The following is a 16,209-nucleotide window of genomic DNA, read 5'->3' as shown; positions in this document are numbered from 1 at the left end:
GCACCTCGGTCCTCGCCGCCGCCAACCCGGTCCACGGCCGCTACCACGAGGACAAGAACGCGGCGGAGCAGGTGGACTTCCAGACGACGATCCTATCGCGATTCGACATGATCTTTGTCCTCAAGGAACGAGGACCCTAGAGGGGGGAGATATAGGGGGAGATATAGGGGGGGGGGGGGGGGAAGGGGGGGGGGAAGATGTCCTCAAGGACGAGGACTTTAGATGGAGAGGGTACAGACCCGCCGTATCCCCGACCGGCGCGAGAGAGGAGACGCACTCGGCTGCAGTCCGCCGTACTCACTGTGTTCGTAGCCCCGTGTACTCACGCGGTGCTCTGACCGCACTGCGCGAGACCGCAGTCACACCCGGGCCGTGGCGGTGTTCACTGCTGCAGGACAAACACGCCGCCGAGTTCGAATTAGATCTTGACTGAGTCTGAATTACCTCAGGACAAGCACGATGCCGAGTTCGACGGCAAGCTCGCCAAGCACATCATCAACCTGCACGTGCAGGGCGGCGCCGCCGTAGAGCGCGAGGTCAGCGAGGACGAGCTCGACGTGCGCACGCTCATCGGTACATCGTATTATATATAATACACATAATAAGATGTAACATAACATGTGGATAGGTGCGCACGCTCAAGCGGTACATCGCCTTCGCGCGCAAGACGTGCTCGCCGCGCCTCTCCACCGAGGTGCCCCCACCTCCCGCGCCTCTCCCGCACCCCTCCCCGCACCCCTCCCCGCACCCCTCCCCGCACCCCTCCCCGCTCCCCTGCAGGCGGCCGAGCGGCTCAACAACTACTACGTCGAGGTGCGCAAGGGCCTTGCGAGCGCCGACGCGGAGAGCGAGAAGCAGGGCAAGGCGCCGCGCGCGGTGCCGATCACGGTGCGCGCACACACAACACACGCACCCATGTCCGCCCGGGCCCCAGAAGCGCGCAGCGGCCGCGTGTGGCGCCTTCGCCGTCTGCAAGGCGCCGCTGTCCACACGCGCCCGCTGGCTGCGTCGACGCCTCTTTCTTCTTCCACAGGTGCGCCAGCTGGAGGCGCTCGTGCGGATCTCGGAGTCGCACGCGAAGATGCGGCTAGACCCGGTGGCGACGGCGGACGACGTCACGGAAAGTAGAAGCGGAAGCCAGACCTGCGTACAAACCTGTGTGACCCGCCTTCAACTAGCGCCCGCGAGGACACGCCTTCCGCCGTATCACCCCCCCACACACACACATCCGCCGCATTGAGCGGCATTCGCTGGGTTTGCAGCCCGTGTGTCCATGCGGTGCTCTGAGTACTCTGCACGAGTCCGTGCTCACCCTGACCTTTGGTGCATTCACACCGCAGGTCAAGCAGGCAATCGAGCTCTTCACAGCCTCGACCCTCCAGGCCGCCAAGCTGGGCGAGATCACGCTCGAGGGCGGCGGCGTGTCGGAGGGGCTTGCGGAGCTGCGGCAGCGCATCGAGGGGATGGTCGCCATCGGCCAGATGCGCGGCAAGAGCGAGATCATCTCGCAGGCGGTCGCGTGGGGCTTCAGCGAGCGTGACGCGGAGAATGCCATCCGCTCGCTCGTCGGCGCGGAGCAGTTTGAGGAGTCGCGCCAGGGCCGGCGGCTCAAGCGCGTTGCGTGAGCCCTATGATGCCGCCGCGACAGATCGCCTGGCCACGACTGCCCGGTTGGTCTAAGCCAAGCGTTGGGTGGCTCTCCCATTATCTCCGTTTGTACATCACTGTTGTGGCGTCTGTAGTCCGTGCATGGAGGAGGCTAGTATGAGGTTCACTCGCAGCGAGTGCCCAGACTGTACGAAAGAGGTACTCATGACTCATGTACGCGAAGAAAAGAGACGCCTCGCAGATAGCACGAGCGTCGAGAGCCTCGTTATACGGTTATTTCGTTTGGCGTCCGCCGCTCCGCCTCCTGGGCGAGCGGCCGGGGAGGCCAGAGAGCTCTGGCAGAGTGCGTGTGGCTCCGCCAGTCGCAGTGACAGTAGTGTCACGTTCAGTGTCAGGTCAAACGCGACACGATCACAACAAAAGAACTCTAGATATGGTCTAAAAGCGAAAGGGGTAGATGTTACTGTCGGTATCCAGAGAGCCTGCAATAATTTATTCGTGCATCGTGCCCACTTCCTGCAGCTGCACGGTTCGGGCCGAGCGCTATTTGCTCGGCGGTATCGAGCCCCTCGCTGCCAGCTGCCACGCGAGCCAACCCGCTAAAGCAGCGGCAGCGTCAGCCGGCTCGTCAGCCCAGACGCCTGCGCAGCAGCATCCGTGGCGCGGTGAGCCCAGTCGGAGTCCTTCATACCTCGCATCGCATCGCCTCTTCTGTGTCACGCTCACGTGTATATGACCCCCATGCGATGCAACCGGCTCGAAGCTCGCTGGAGCTCGTTCCGTCGGCGTTTCGGACGGAGGTGACGGAGGCGGGGAAGGAGGCTCTCTCGCGATGGGCAGCACAGGTTCCCACGCGTGGTACGGACCCTGCGAAAGGCGGCGTAGGTCGGGCCAGAGTGAGATCGCGGGGGCAAAATGGCCCACTTCGTGACCCTCCCTCAGTGTCTCACGGCCAATCAGCGCTCGCAGCGTGCAGAGCAAAATCCAAAGCACACACCGCCGTCGTCGAGCGGTAGACTCGTATCTCGCTGAGAGCGCACCTGGCGGGCCGGCACCGATTGGTGAATCAAACCTTACGTGACGGGCGCCTCAGTCGCCTGTGACTCTGCCCAGGGAAGTGGTGTGTGTGTATGTGCGTGCATGTATGTGTGCTGTGCGTGTATGTGCGCGTGTTGTGCGTGCGTGTGCGTGTGCGTGTGCATGTGCGTGTGTGTGTGCGTGTGCGTGTGCATGTGCGTGTGTGTGTGTGTGCATGTATGTGCGTGTGTGTGTGTGTGTGTGTGTGTGTGTGTGTGTGTGTGTGTGTGTGTGTGTGTGTGTGTGTGTGTGTGTGTGTGTGTGTGTGTGTGTGTGTGTGTGTGTGTGTGTGTGTTTGTGTGCGTGTGTGTGCGCGTGCGTGCGTGTGCGTGTGCGTGTGCGTGTGTGTGAGGTGGGTGGGGTGCACTCTCTGGCTCACAGACCGCCGCTCGTGCTGCCGCCAGCCAGTTGCACTGCTGCCCGCGCTCGAACTCCTTGCCGGGGAGCGCGGCTCAAGCGGGTGGATCTGCTCCAGTCGCACAAAGGGCTGGCTCGAGGTGCCTGCGGCCATGCTCGCCGGGAGTGCGTCCGTCCGTTCGCAGTTGCGTTTCGGCCCCGCGTGTCGGCACTGGTAAAGTTGTCACAGAAGAGCCTCACTCCTAGGCGGCCCGCCATGAGATCTTCCCTCTTCTTGTTTCTCACCGTTCAGCGAAGCACCTCGACTGGTGTGTGCCTGGGCCCGCGGTTGTCTTTTGTGTGGAGCACTTTGGTTGGTGCGAGAGAGGAGATCTATCCATATGTGTGTGACATTTTGCAACGGGTACTGTGACATTTGAATCGCAAATGGGACCCGAATGGGACCGGGACGAACATTGGGATCCGGGTCCCACTGACACCCAGGCGCTCTCCTGCCGCTGGCGTGCTCCGCCCAGGCTCCGCCGACCCCGACCGTCGGCGCTGCACGTGAGGCATAGCTACCCCAACGCCCTGCGAGCTTCCCCGCGCGCCCTGGGCGCCTCGGCGACCCCCCTCGCGAACCCTGCATTGTTACTTTTTTAACAGTACTCGAGAATACACCAACGAGACGGTTCGTGAAGGGTCGGTGCGAGTCGTGCTTGCTTGTTCCTCGGCCTTGGTGAGCAGTCACATCCGTGCTCCCCGCCATCTCCATCGCCTGGTCTGCGAATGCTTATCAGCCACGAAAGGAGAGCGTGGCCGAGGACGCATAGACTCGATCGCAAGATCCCAGACAGAAAGGCACCTCCGCCTCTGGACAGGGTGGCCCGCCACGTAAGGACCCCAGGAATTGCGACTCGCCGCTTTCCTCCCACTGTGAATTTGTGTGAGCTCTGTGTCCTGATTTGCCAACAAGATACCTGCAACGAAACGGCTTTTACTCGGCGCCAAACTTGTCAACTTTTACGAAGGCGTCCTAACGAGCGTTCCGCCGTATTGATTGACCATTCGCTCCAGCTTGAAAATCATGCACGCCGCTGTGCGATCCCTGCTGTCGATGCTGATCAGCGCAGTGCCGCTGAAAGGCGTGGATGGAGACCCGAGCACCGTCTCGCTCTCTCAGCATTTGAAGGAGCTTGGGTATCCCGGAATAGACCCGGTAATTATTTCCCTCTCCGACCACGGCATACGTGTTTCCTCGTCCTCCCCTTCTCCGCTGCCGCCCGGGCCGCCCCCCCCATCTCCACCGGGACCAGTGCCACCACCTCCCTCTCCGCCTCCGCCCTATCCCCCACCTCCGTCCCCTCCAAGGGTGGTGGACGCTTCACCGACGCCTCCTCCACCCTCGCCGCCTCCCGCAGCGCCCGATACCTGCCCAGGCTACCATAGCGCGTCTCCAGGCTCAATTGGTGGCGCGGACATGATGTTTTCTTATCCGTCTCTTCCGATAAGTTGCTGCAAAGTTGCCGAGGGTGTTCGCGGTATTCCTTCTCTCTGTGGCTTTGAGGTCAATGAGACCCGTTGTAATCTCTTCAACGGCACTTCCTGCTTCCTGCTGGAGCCGCGGGGCGCGCGACGGCTGGTTCACGACGATTTTTCCGACCCCACTCGTCCGGCATCCAACACGACTGCGTTCCTTCTCATGGCTCCGCCGCCGTCGCCCCCGTCCTCCCCTGCCGAGGCGCTAAAGGACCCGCACCTGCTGCTTGCTCACGGGGGCAGGGCGGACTTTCGAGGCCGCGATGGTGGCCTCTACAACTTCCTCTCGACTCGAGGCCTCGCGTTCAACGTGAAGACCGAGGACGCCACGTTCACTTTGCACGGTGGAAAGCTGACGGTGGACGGTTCGTTCATCACCGAGGCGCACGTGGTGGCGCGCGTCGGTGGCGCGAAGCGAAAGATTGCGACCGCGTCCTTTTGGGGAGCAGAGCTCAACGAGTTCAACACTGGATGGCGCCTCGTCAACGGCTCGTGCGGCTACAACAGCGTTTTCACGCTGGCGATGGGCGAGTACAAGGCATGCGAGGAGCTCGAGGTGCGCGTCCGCTTCTCGAGCGCCACCTTCAGCGTGCGAGGCTGGGTGCTCCGGGTCCGGGGCAACTATGTGTTTGGCCACATATCCGGCCCCACGCACCGGCTCGACCTCACTCTGAGCGCGCGTGGCGGCGCCGTTGAGGCCGCGCCACCCCACGGCATCGTCGGCCAGTCCTTTGCAGACGACTCGCCTCGAACCGGAGCCAAGGACGTCTACCCCTCTGAGGGCCGTTTCAAGACGAGCGCAATGGCGGAGGGTGCGATCGAAGGTAGTGCGGCGATGTACGAGGTTGCGACAGCGTACTCGACGGTCTTTGCCTTCTCGCGCTTCGACCCGCTCAAGGGCAAGGCCGCGGCGGCGGAGACAGATGGGCGCAGTGGCGATGATGGCCTCGGCGAGGCGTGAGACTGAGTAGGATGTGCATGCCGGGCGGGTAACATACGGTACGTACCGTCCGGGCTCCGGCGGTCGTGGATCGGGTCGGGTGTGTTTATGTATCGGGCTCAAACGCAAAGATCCTCGCTTCTTCTCACCAACGGCATCCTTCCACAGCGCACCCCGGCGCGCTGACCGGCCCTGCTGAGCCGCCGAGCTGCGGACCGAGCGCTGTGGCTGTCGCCAGGGGCCAGTCACCGCCACGGCACCGAGCGAGTAGTACACCGGCGCGCTCGCTGTGGAACTCAGCACGAGGAGCAGCGCTTGCAGGCGCGCATTTTTCAGATTAGAATTTAGATGGAAAGATGCCACAATGCTCAATGGCGGTCAAACTCAATGCCTTCACGAGCTTCATTACAACCCCGTTCATACACACACACACACATTATCTCTCACACACAACATATGCGATTGTGGACATGTGTTGTACTGCCCTTCCTCCCTCTTCCCGGCCTCACCGCGGCGCGGAACCATTCTACAAACAGGCAATTAAGTCGCGCCTCTCGTCCTCGTTCTCTCTGCCTGCTCGTGTTTCATCTCCTCTGACTCATCGCTCTCCTCGGCCTCGTTCTGAGACGCGCCGCTGCCGTCTGCCTTGCTCTCGCGCTGCTTCTCTCCGCCTTTCTGCGTAACTCCGCCCTCCTCGCGGCATAATTTGGCCCCTCGAGTTTATCGAGCTCCCCTCTCGCGCAAGGACCACATTTCTGACTCCCACTCCGATCATTTGCCTCCAAGTCATGTCGTTGCACGTTGGATGCTCACGTCCACTCTCGTTTCGAGCACTTGAACCCCAACGGTCGGTGTTGGCACTGGGGTTCCCTTCGGGTATATCGTGACAGCTGATGGCGGGATTACCACTGGTGTTTCGTCCTCCTCGGAGTCGTCTTCCCCGGCTTCCTCTCGTTCGGCTCTACACGTTCATTAACGTTCATCGTGGCTCACCCTCCATGCCGTGAACAGGCGCCCTATCCATCCTATGTTCTTCTCTCGCTCCTCTGCCCGTGCCTTGGTCTTGTCGTTGTTTCGCACCCATGTCTGTATGGCAATCGAAGCTGCCTTCCCCACTACCTGTAGTTCCCTCGTCACCTCTCCTGCAACCCCAAGCTCCCCTCTCTTTCTTTCGGGTATGGAGTCTGTCAGTGCTGGCAGCGTGCAGGCAATCACGGGCGCTATTTTCAATTTTGTCGTACTGTAGTTCGTCGTACTCCTCTTCGGCGAGCGCTCCAAATCTAGACCCCATTGCCTTTAAGGAGGTTGCTCTCGCGCGTCTCAAGGATGTCGCCGGGTCTTTTGATTTAGGCGCCTCCCGTTCGACTCTTCTTGCTCTCGTGCCAATCCGCGTCAAAATTCTTTTTGCACGCAGGGTTCACCCAGTAATACAAACTGTGCCAGCGAAAGCGCCCTTCTCCGCTCCATCCACGACTCGCATGCCGCCAAAGCGTGGCGCTGCCGAGAGAGGCGCGCCTTCCAAGCAGCCGCGGGGCGGCCGACGCGATGAGGACGAGGAGTTGTTTGGCGGGACGGGCGGCGACTCGCTCGGCATCCAAACAGGCGTGACCGACATCACCTCACAGGCCGATGAGGTGGACGGATGGCTCGACGCGCTCGACGGCCTGACCAAGGGCAAGAGGGAGGCGCGCGAGGCCTTCCTCAGCGTCAAGGCCCACATCGAGCGCGCGCGCCCCGCCGTCTCGCAGCTCGTCGACAAAGCCGAGGCCAAGGCGCGCGAGGCCGACAAGTGGAAGAAGCAGTACGAGAAGGCGTGCCGGAGGCACAGCGACCAGGTCGCCGAGCTCGACGCCGAGCGCGAGTCGCACAACAAGCTCCGCCAGGCAAACGCGATCACCAAGCAGGAGCACAAGCTACTCGTCAAGCAAATCGACAAGTACCGCGATCGCGCAGAGGCAGCGGAGCACGCGCTCTCGCGGCGGCAGGCCGGCAGCGCCGGCGGCTCCGTCGCGCCGACCGCGCCGCCCACACCGGCCGCGTCGCTCTCGGAGCGCTCCGCTGCGGCCGCCAACAAGTCGCCCCTCGCCCGCCCTTCCCCCGCCGTTAGCCGCAAGGGCGCGTCCGCCAGCCGGAGCGATGCGCAGCCGCCCGCGCCGTCCGCCTCCCTATGCGGCGGCGGCGGCGGCGGACCGCAGAGGCCGAAGCGCGCGCGGTCGGCAGTCCACCGCTTCGAAGCGGAGCCAGCGCGCGCAGCGTGGAGCTCGGCGGCGTGCGGCGACGGCGGCGGCGCCACCTCGGCCAAGGCCTCCCCCGCAAGGAGCTCGGCCAAGGCGTCGGCGGCGGGCTCGGCGAGGCCCTCCCCTGCGCGCGCGGCGGCGAGGGCGCGGCAGCCAGAGCCGTGCACATGGCAGCCGGCAGAGCCAGGCACGTCCGCGGCGGCGAGGCCGGCGGCGGCGGGGCAGCGCGTCAAGTGGAGCGAGGGCGAGATCGCGACGCTTCAGCGCGGGATTGAGCTCTTCGGCGACAGCTCGTGGGCCGACATCCACCGCTGGGGACACGGCACCACGGAGGACGCCGAGCAGCCGGACGTCCTCTTCGCGCCTAAGCGGAGCCAGGCCGACCCTTCCTCCCGTCTCTCCTCTCTTCCCCCCCTCTCTCTCCCCCTCTCCGCACCGGCTACCTTAAGGTACACTGTGAGCAGGTCGACCTCAAGGACAAGGCGCGCTGGCTCGAGAAGCAGGCGTACAAGCAGAGCGTGCACGGCACTCGCTGAGGAGGCGCGCGGCGGCGACTCGGCCACGCCGCTCGCGGGGGGAGTGGCGGCGGCAACGGAGAGAGAGAGAGAAAAGGAGGGAGGGGCGGTGGCGGCGCAGCGGCGGCGACGGCGCAGCGGCGGCGACGGCGCAGCGGCGGCGGCGAATAGGCCCATCTGGCATGTACCTCTGTGCGTTGCAGGAAGCAGGAGAGGGCGGGAGAGAGACCGCTGCGGTCGGGGATTTGTGCGGCTAGCCCCAGCGCCCATGAGGTCGCTTCTCGCTGTCGGCCCATCCAGTCTCCTTAATGCTTAAAATCCCTGTGAGCTGTGTGGTGGCGGCGTGCTGTCCTCCCATCCCTCCCTTGGGTTGTCCGTTTTCTTCGCTTTCTTTTACTTTTCGTTTGGCACGAGAGTCGAGAGAAAAAAAAGTATATATCTAGCTGGACGTGAGGTTGATGAAACTGCACTCCAACGTCCAAAAGTGCGCTCCAAGACCAAGTGTGTGCGGGGTTGCACTCCAAGTGCTCCAAGTAGCTAGCCGAACATTGCGAAGAAGCGATTAGATCTACCTCGAATAAACACAAAACGCGCGGTTACCAACTCGTGGACATCCCTCCAATGGTGGACATCGCAGCGATCTCGCTGAAGCTCTGCCACCACCAATCCGACGGAAGCGAGCCGACGGTGAGCCGCGCGAGCAGCGTCACGAGGACGAGGGTGGCGAGCAAGGTGACCAGCACCTGGAGAGGCCGGCCAATCGTGAGATGCGCCGAGGGGCGCCGAGGGGCGCCGAGGTGCGGCCGAGCACCTTGAGGTCGGCCAGCTCTCGTCTCGTCTCGTCGAGCGACCGCTGCAGCATCCGCACCTGTGCACAAGTGGCCAGGAAGCTGAGCTCCCTCGGAGGCCGAGGGCGGAGCGCGACGGCGACGTCCCGCTCCATATGTTGCAATATATGGGTGCTGGGTGCCGGGTTGGTGGAGCGTGGGGCGCTGGGTATTGGTTCGGTGGAGGGAAGGGGCAGCGCCTGCGCCGCCTTCTCCTCGTTCTGCCGGAGCAGCGCCGTCGCCTCCGCCGCCGCCCCCCGCAGCCGCGGCCGCCCCCCCTCCCCCCCCTCCCCCTCCGCCGCCTCCCCGCCCGCCAGCCGGCTCGCCGCCAAGGCCCTCGGGGAGGCGCCTACGGCACGCGGCCGGGACCTGTCCGGGACCTGTCCGGGACCTGTCCGGGACACCCCCCCCCAGCCCGAGGGGGCGTGTGAGGCGCGCGCCGCGAAAGGTCGCCGCCAGCCGCGTGTTGAGCTTCTGCTCCGACTCGCGCTGCGAGAGTCGCGCCGCCGACAGCTTCTCGCTGAGCGTGCGCGCCTAGAAGGTTCCTAGAAGGTTCCTGGGAGGTCCCTAGAAGAGACAGCTTCTCGCTGAGCGTGCGCGCAATCATCAGCTGAATCGCGTACCCAAAGTCGCTGTCCTCCTCCTGCTGCAGCTCGTAGAAGGCGCGCTGCGGCCAGCGCACGTAGCACGAGCCCGGCGCGGCCACCACGGTCGCGCGCGCGGGCGGGTGCCTGCGTTGTGGAGACAGTCCCGCTCCGGAATCGTGCAGTGTAGTCGGGAGGCATGCCGGGAGATGGCCGTGGTGGAATGGCCGTGCAGTGTCTTCCGGAGCGAGGTGAAGCGGCTGCAGAGAGCTTCACCATACGGCTGGGAGACGTGTCCCCCGAGTACCGCCGGCGCAGACTGGCCAGGGCTCTGCGGACTCGCGATCTCGGCCCGATCTCGGCCCGATCTCGGCCCGATCTCGGCTAGATCTCGCGTCTCTCCGCGCGGGCTCTGCAGGTTCTCGAGCAGCGACGCCTCGCCGACAAGCTGGTACGGCGGCAGCGTCGAGGCGACCGCGCCGCCGACCCGCACCTGATGCGGTGTGAAGAGGACTGGGCCGAGGCTGGGCCGAGGTTTGGCCGAGGTTTGGCCGACCCGAGCCTCGACGGATCCGTTAATCGGCACGAAGAGGTCGTAGAGCGGCTCGCCCTGCGCGGCGGGCAGGGGGAGGGCGGTCAGACTGTCGTCGGGAGGGGTGTGGGAGAGGCGTGTCTGGGAAGTGTCTAGGAGGTGTCTAGGAAGTGTCCACACCTGCACGGTGAGGACGTCCCCCTCCGCAGAGCACGCGAAGGTGGACAGCTTGAGCAGCCGCGAGAACTGCGCCCGCCGGAAGCCGAGCGGCGCAAAGCAGTTTGTGTACAGCGCCTCCTCGTTCTCCTAGGAAGTGTCCAGGAAGTGTCTAGGAAGTGTCTAGGAAGCAGTTCTTGTAGAGGGCCTCCTCGTCCTCCTGCCACTCCAGGGCCGAGGCGAGCGCCTCCTTGGTGAGGAGCCAGCGCAGGATGTAGTACCTACGCGTCGTGCACCCCCCACCCCTCTTCTCACCGCATCAGCCTCGCCTGGCGCGCACCCAGCGCAGGGAGGAGGCCGCCCGTTGATGACGATGAAGAGCTGGTCGTAGAAGATCGGAAAGACGTCCTGCGGTAGCAGCGGCGAGGAGGGGGGGTGGGCGAGGAGGAGAGGGGGGAAAGAGGCGGCAGCGAGGGGAGAGGCGGCGGCGAGGGGAGAGGCGGCGGCGAGGGGAGAGGCGGCGAGGGGAGAGGAAGCGGCGAGGGGAGTTTAGCGGCGAGGGGAGAGGCGGCGGCGAGGGGAGAGGCAGCGGCGAGGGGAGAGGCGGCGGCGAGGGGAGAGGCGGCGGCGAGGGGAGAGGCAGCGGCGAAGGGGAGAGCGGCGAGGCCGCGAAGAGGCGGCGGAGAGAGGCGGCGGAGTGAGGCGAGAGAGGCGGGCGAGAGGCGAGAGGCGAGAGGGGGGAGAGGGGAGAGGCCGCGAGAGAGAGAGAGGGGGGCACACGCCTCTCCTCCCTAGACACTTCCTAGCCACTTCCTAGACACTTCCTAGACACTTCCTAGGGAGAGCCTCGACGTTGACGTTTGCGAACGCCTCGAGCGGGTTCAGGTTCATGCCGCTGACAATGAAGCCCGCCTCCTTGGTCTCGAAGAGGTTGCCTGAGAGGCGGGCGGCGGCGGTGCGGGCGGCGGCGCCAGGGGAGGAGGCGGCGGGGGCGGCGGAGGCTCGGGTGGCGGCGGCGGCGTGCGCGAGGGCGGCGGCGAGGGCGGCGGCGAGGGCGGCGGCGGCGTGGGAGTGGCGGCGAGGGCAGGGCAGGGCGAGCGAGGGCGGCGGAGGGGCAGGCGGCGGAGGGGCAGGCGGCGGAGGGGCATGTGGGAGGCGCGCCTCCAATCTCGAGCACCGCGGTGAGCACCGCAAGGAGACGAAAGCCAATCGGGTCGCCCATCGCGTACGAGAAGAATTGCGCAATGTACGAGAGGTGCACGCCGACGGAGGCGCCCGGGTCGTAGACGGTCTGCAGCGTGAAGGAGAGGCCGATGAAGGTGGAGCACACGACGAACTTGTCGAGTGTGGTCAGCGTCTTGTTGTTCCACGGCACCAGAAACTCCCACCGAAAGTCGCCCTTGTCGAGCGGCTCGAGCGCCTGGTAGAGCGCGCGGCGCGTGCGCAGCGAGAGCATGGCCAGGCCCCACTGCCCGTCCTCGGCGACGAGCAGCGGCGGGCGCGCCCGACCCCTCTGGCTGCGTCGCTGCAGCAGCGGCGGCGCCGCCCATGGACCACCGTGCCGCACGCCGGCGGAGCGAGCGGGGAGGCGGCCGGTCGGGGAGAATGGAAGGCCCGCGGCGCCACAGAGGCACGAGAGAACGACGGCGGTAGCAGACATGAATGCGTCGGCACCCCGCGAAAGCTTGCCGGCGAACTCCTTCGAACAGATCAAGAAATGCACGTCGCCTCTCGCAGTCGTTCTCTCGTGTCCCGATCTTGGGGGCCAGGGTGAGACAACAGGTCGGGGTGCCACATGGGGCACACCACAGGCGTATTCTAGAGGGGGAAAAGAAACGGGGAATGAGGGGCCCCGCCACGAGAAGTGCGTTCTGGGGATGCAGAGCGTGCAAAGCGGCTAGGGATGAGGCCACAAAAGAGGCGCGCGAGGCAAGGAGGAGACGCGGGGAACTGAAAGACTGGGACGACTGGAAACAAGAAGACAGTGAGCCACCACAGGCGTCGTTGGCGCACATACTGAGCGGCAGCTGCGCTGGAAATAAGGAAGAGGCGCGTAACTTCATGCGGAAGCTCGACAAACACACAGCGAGGGCGACAGCAAGAGTTGAACGGGAGGCGCCGGACTCAAAAGACACCGCCACATTCCTGAGACGAGCGAGGGCAGCCTCCTTAAAGGCGAAAGGGTCTAGATTTGGAGCGCTCGCCGAAGAAGAGTACGACAAAATAGCGCCCGTGATTGCCTGCACGCTACCCGCACTCACGGACTCCATACCCGAAAGAAAGAGAAGGGAGCTCGCGGGAGAGGTGACGAGTGAACTACAGGTGGTGGGGAAGGCAGCCTCGATTGCCATACAGACATGGGTGCGGAACAACGACAAGACCAAGGCACGGGCAGAGGAACGAGAGAAGAATATAGGGTGGATAAAGCGCCTGTTCACGGCATGGAGGGTGAGCCACGCCGAACGTACCGAACGTAGAGCCGAGCGGAAGGCAGCGGGGGAAGACGACTCCGAGGAGGACGAACCAGTGGAAATTCAGTTGTCAGATGTCACGATGCATCCGAAGGGGACCCCAGCGCCGGCATCATCCGTAGAGGCACGAGTGTTCGAAGAGAGAGTGGACCTGAGCAACGATATGACTTGGAGGCAAATGCTCGGAGTGGGAGTCAGAAATGTGGTCCTTGCGCGAGGGGAGCTCGATACACTCGAGGGGCCAGGATACGCCGCGAGGAGGACGGAGTTGCGCCGAAAGGCGAAAGAAGCCGCGAGAACAAGGGACCGGCAGGCGGCGGCGTCGCAGGACGAGACAGAAGAGAACGACGCGACAGAGGAGGAAATGACAAGGGAGAGAACGACGAGAGTGGGACGACCGCGAGGTGGCATGAAGGCTGCAGCGAGAAGCGGCGAGAGACTGCGAAGAGAGATAGGAAGAGGCAGACTCCCTAGGGTGGGCGACGGCTAGCGCATCACACACCTCTCCTTAAAATCCCTGTGTGGTGGCGGCGTGCCGTCCTCCCATCCCTCCCTTGGGTTGTCTGTTTTCTTTCTTTCTTTCTTTCTCTCGTGTCCCGTGTCAGGAGCAGGAGAGCCCCACCTGTCCCCCTGATCGTCCTTCCAAAATCCTGCTCGTGCAGGTGGGGACCCTGTCCTCGTCCCATCCCTCGTTTGGCGTGTCTGTTTTCTTTCTTTCTTTCTTTTTTCTCTCTCCTGCCCTAGATGACTGCTCTATTTATTTATTTATTCTCTCTCCTGCCCGTCATCCTCTTCCTTCTTTTACTTGGGAACCCGTCAAAACGCAATCTCGCCGACCGCATGAACAAGAAGAAAGGAAGCAACATGTGCGATTTCGGAAGGGACACGACAGGCTCGCAGCGCGGTGCGCGGTGGACTCCCACATCCACTGGCGGTCTCATCTCAGTCTATTTCGGGCCCGGGGTATGAACAAGAGACACTTCTTAGAGCTCTCGGAAGCCAGAGCTTGCTGCAGCTGGCTTGCTGCTTGCCTCCGCAGCACCCGGCTCCAAAACCGGCTCCCAGCACCGGCTCCAAAACGCTCTCCGCCACCGGCTCCAATACCACCACCCGCGCACCACCCGCTGAGCCTGCAAGATGGCGCTCCTCGCCACCGTCATAGCGGCGGCGGCGCTCCTCTCCGCCGAGCTCAAGCTGCCAAAGGTGGACATGAAGTACCGCAAACTGGGCTCTTCCGACATGCTCGTCAGCTCGTGCTGCCTTGGCACGATGACGTGGGGCAACCAGAACACGGACGAGGAGGCGGCGGCGCAGCTCGACAAGGCGTGGGACCTGGGCGTCAACTTCCTGGACACGGCAGAGATATACCCGGTGCCGGTGGAGAAGGAGAAGCAGGGTGCCACCGATCGCGCCATCGGCAAGTGGCTCAAGACGAACGGCCGTGCGCGCGACGAGGTGATCATCGCGAGCAAGGTCGCCGGCTACAACGAGCGCTTCACGTGGATGCGCGACGGGCCGACTCGCGTGACACGCGAGCAGATCATCGCCTCTGTCGACGCGTCGCTCGCGCGCCTCGGCGTCGACCACCTCGACCTGCTGCAGATCCACTGGCCGGATCGGTACGTGCCCATGTTCGGCTCGGTCGCGTACGACTGCAGCAAGGAGCGCGACGACGCCGTGCCCTTCGACGAGCAGGCGCGCGCGATGGGCGAGCTGGTCAGTTCAGGCAAGGTGCGCGCGTGGGGCCTGTCCAACGAGACGCCGCTCGGCGTGGCTGAGTTCGTGGCCGCGGCGTCGCGCGAGGGCGCGCCGCCGCCCGTGTCGGTGCAGAACTCGTACTCGCTGCTGCAGCGCTCGGACGAGGTTGGCCTCGTCGAGGCGGTCCGCCACCACGACGTCGCGTACCTGCCCTACTCGCCGCTCTCGGCCGGCGTGCTTTCGGGCAAGTACGACGGGCTGTCGCAGGCGCCCGAGGGGACGCGGCTCAAGCTCTTCGACTCGTACTTCGACCGGTACGCCAACACGTGCGCGCCCGAGTGCGTCGAGTGCTACAAGAAGCTCGCCTTCAACCACGGCATCTCGCCCGCCGCGCTCGCCATCGCCTTCTGCGACTCGCGCCCGTTCGTGACGTCGACCATCATCGGCGCGACGTCGGTTGAGCAGCTCGAGATCAACCTGCAGGGCTTCGGCGTCGAGTGGACCGACGATCTCGAGGAGGAGATCAAGCGCATCCACGCCTACTTCCCCGACCCGTGGCGCATGATCGTCCGCGGCGGCGGCTGAGCGGCAGCGGCCGGCGGGGCGGGCCGGCATGCCGCGGGCCGGCGTGCGGAGTGCGAGTGAATCAGCCGCGTCTGTCGAATCGATGTGCGTGTCGGCGGGCGCGTGTGAAGGAGCGAGCGGTGCCGACTCTTCTCCATGCGTGTGATCGTATCCGCTCGGGATATATCCCTATACATCGTTGCGCTGCGAGCTCCTTCTCTGAGGATCGCTGAGGTGGGGGCCATATCTCGATCAAAAGAATTTTGAACCCATCTTGGAGCACTTGGAGAGCGGTTTGGCTTCCTGTCGTGAGGGTGAACCCCCTGCCCAGCCCCCCTCCGTGTCGCGATGCGCTCCCCGCTCCCGTTCCCCTGTGTCCCTGATCGTCCTACAAGATCCTGTGCTTGTGCAGGTGGGGACCCTGTCCTTCTCCCACCCCTCGTTTGGCGTGTCCGTTGTATTTATTTATTTAGAGCGGTTTGGCGGCTAGTTCCATTTCACTGTGGCACAGCTCGCGTTACAAAACCCTTGATTTGACCATTCGTTGCGCCATTTGGTACCTCTCGGTGCCTTCCAGAGGCAGCTGCGACCCCGCCGAGTAGACGGCGGCACACAGCAGGTGGCGCGGTGTGCCGCCGTCTACTCGGCGGGATCGCAGCTGCCTCTGCGCGTCCTGGAGATGTACCAAATCGTCGCCGCCGGAGACGCGACTCGACGCCGCTGAGATCGGAGATCAAGCTCTGACAGGTCGCACGCCGCTCCTTTGACGCCGACGTGACTCACCCGTGCAGATCACATCAGGACACGGTCTCGACACGCTCGGTACGACGCCTGCGACCCGTCTCGGGTCAGGTGGCACGACGCTCATCGCGCCTGCCAGCGCTGCCGTGCAGGTTGCCACGACGAGGTCGAGCACGCTTCTATACGCTCGCCCAGCCTTCCTTTCCATCCAATTAGGCAGCCTGGGAACGGTGGCGGTCAGAGGCAAAGCCTGCGAGGGGTGGTGGAACCACATGTCACGGCTACCGCCGGCTCGACCCCACGATAGCCTCCGGAGGCTGACTTTGAGGCACAATCATCGGACGACGTCGGCGAGTTGAGTCGCGCTCGCGGTAGCCAGATGAT

At 64.3% G+C, this 16,209-nt stretch overlaps 4 protein-coding genes across 4 annotated transcripts in view; 3 read left to right on the top strand and 1 right to left on the bottom strand.

Moving 5' to 3' along the window:
• Nucleotides 1-1,625, top strand: part of EMIHUDRAFT_106050 (hypothetical protein) — a gene marked incomplete at both ends in the record, with an annotated part of 4,772 nt that extends 3,147 nt beyond the window's left edge. The window contains 5 exons of the mRNA XM_005760701.1: nucleotides 450-557; nucleotides 629-694; nucleotides 781-888; nucleotides 1,034-1,096; nucleotides 1,341-1,625. Of these exons, the coding sequence (XP_005760758.1) occupies nucleotides 450-557; nucleotides 629-694; nucleotides 781-888; nucleotides 1,034-1,096; nucleotides 1,341-1,625 (630 nt within the window). The remainder of the gene's footprint in view (nucleotides 1-449; nucleotides 558-628; nucleotides 695-780; nucleotides 889-1,033; nucleotides 1,097-1,340) is intronic.
• Nucleotides 1,626-6,941: 5,316 nt separating this feature from the next.
• On the top strand, nucleotides 6,942-8,666 carry EMIHUDRAFT_438294 (hypothetical protein). The gene is made up of 2 exons (XM_005760700.1): nucleotides 6,942-8,115; nucleotides 8,202-8,666. The coding sequence occupies exons 1-2, from the start codon at nucleotides 6,979-6,981 to the stop codon at nucleotides 8,271-8,273; spliced, it is 1,209 nt and encodes a 402-aa protein (XP_005760757.1). The 5' UTR covers nucleotides 6,942-6,978; the 3' UTR covers nucleotides 8,274-8,666.
• Nucleotides 8,667-8,811: 145 nt separating this feature from the next.
• Nucleotides 8,812-10,162, bottom strand: EMIHUDRAFT_438293 (hypothetical protein; the record flags this gene model as incomplete). The annotated part of the gene is made up of 4 exons (XM_005760699.1): nucleotides 9,681-10,162; nucleotides 9,520-9,613; nucleotides 9,064-9,428; nucleotides 8,812-8,995 (listed from the first exon to the last, which is right to left on the bottom strand). Coding segments are annotated over exons 1-4 (903 nt in total), but the record flags the coding sequence as incomplete, so codon positions are not given.
• A 3,869-nt stretch (nucleotides 10,163-14,031) lies between these two features.
• On the top strand, nucleotides 14,032-15,105 carry EMIHUDRAFT_68207 (hypothetical protein; the record flags this gene model as incomplete). The annotated part of the gene is made up of 1 exon (XM_005760698.1): nucleotides 14,032-15,105. One exon carries the CDS (start codon nucleotides 14,032-14,034, stop codon nucleotides 15,103-15,105), a length of 1,074 nt encoding a protein of 357 aa, XP_005760755.1.
• Nucleotides 15,106-16,209: the final 1,104 nt, after the last annotated feature.

This window comes from Emiliania huxleyi (genome assembly GCF_000372725.1).
Source record: "Emiliania huxleyi CCMP1516 unplaced genomic scaffold EMIHUscaffold_74, whole genome shotgun sequence".
NCBI classification, from domain to species: Eukaryota; Haptophyta; order Isochrysidales; family Noelaerhabdaceae; genus Emiliania; species Emiliania huxleyi.
This window is presented reverse-complemented; position numbering and strand designations above follow the sequence as displayed.

Coding starts and splice junctions, on each gene's coding strand:
- EMIHUDRAFT_438294 (XM_005760700.1), top strand. CDS start 6,979: ATGCCGCCAAAGCGTGGCGCTGCCGAGAGAGGCGCGCCTTCCAAGCAG. Junction 8,116..8,201: donor TCGCGCCTAAGCGGAGCCAG/GCCGACCCTTCC, acceptor CACTGTGAGCAG/GTCGACCTCAAGGACAAGGC.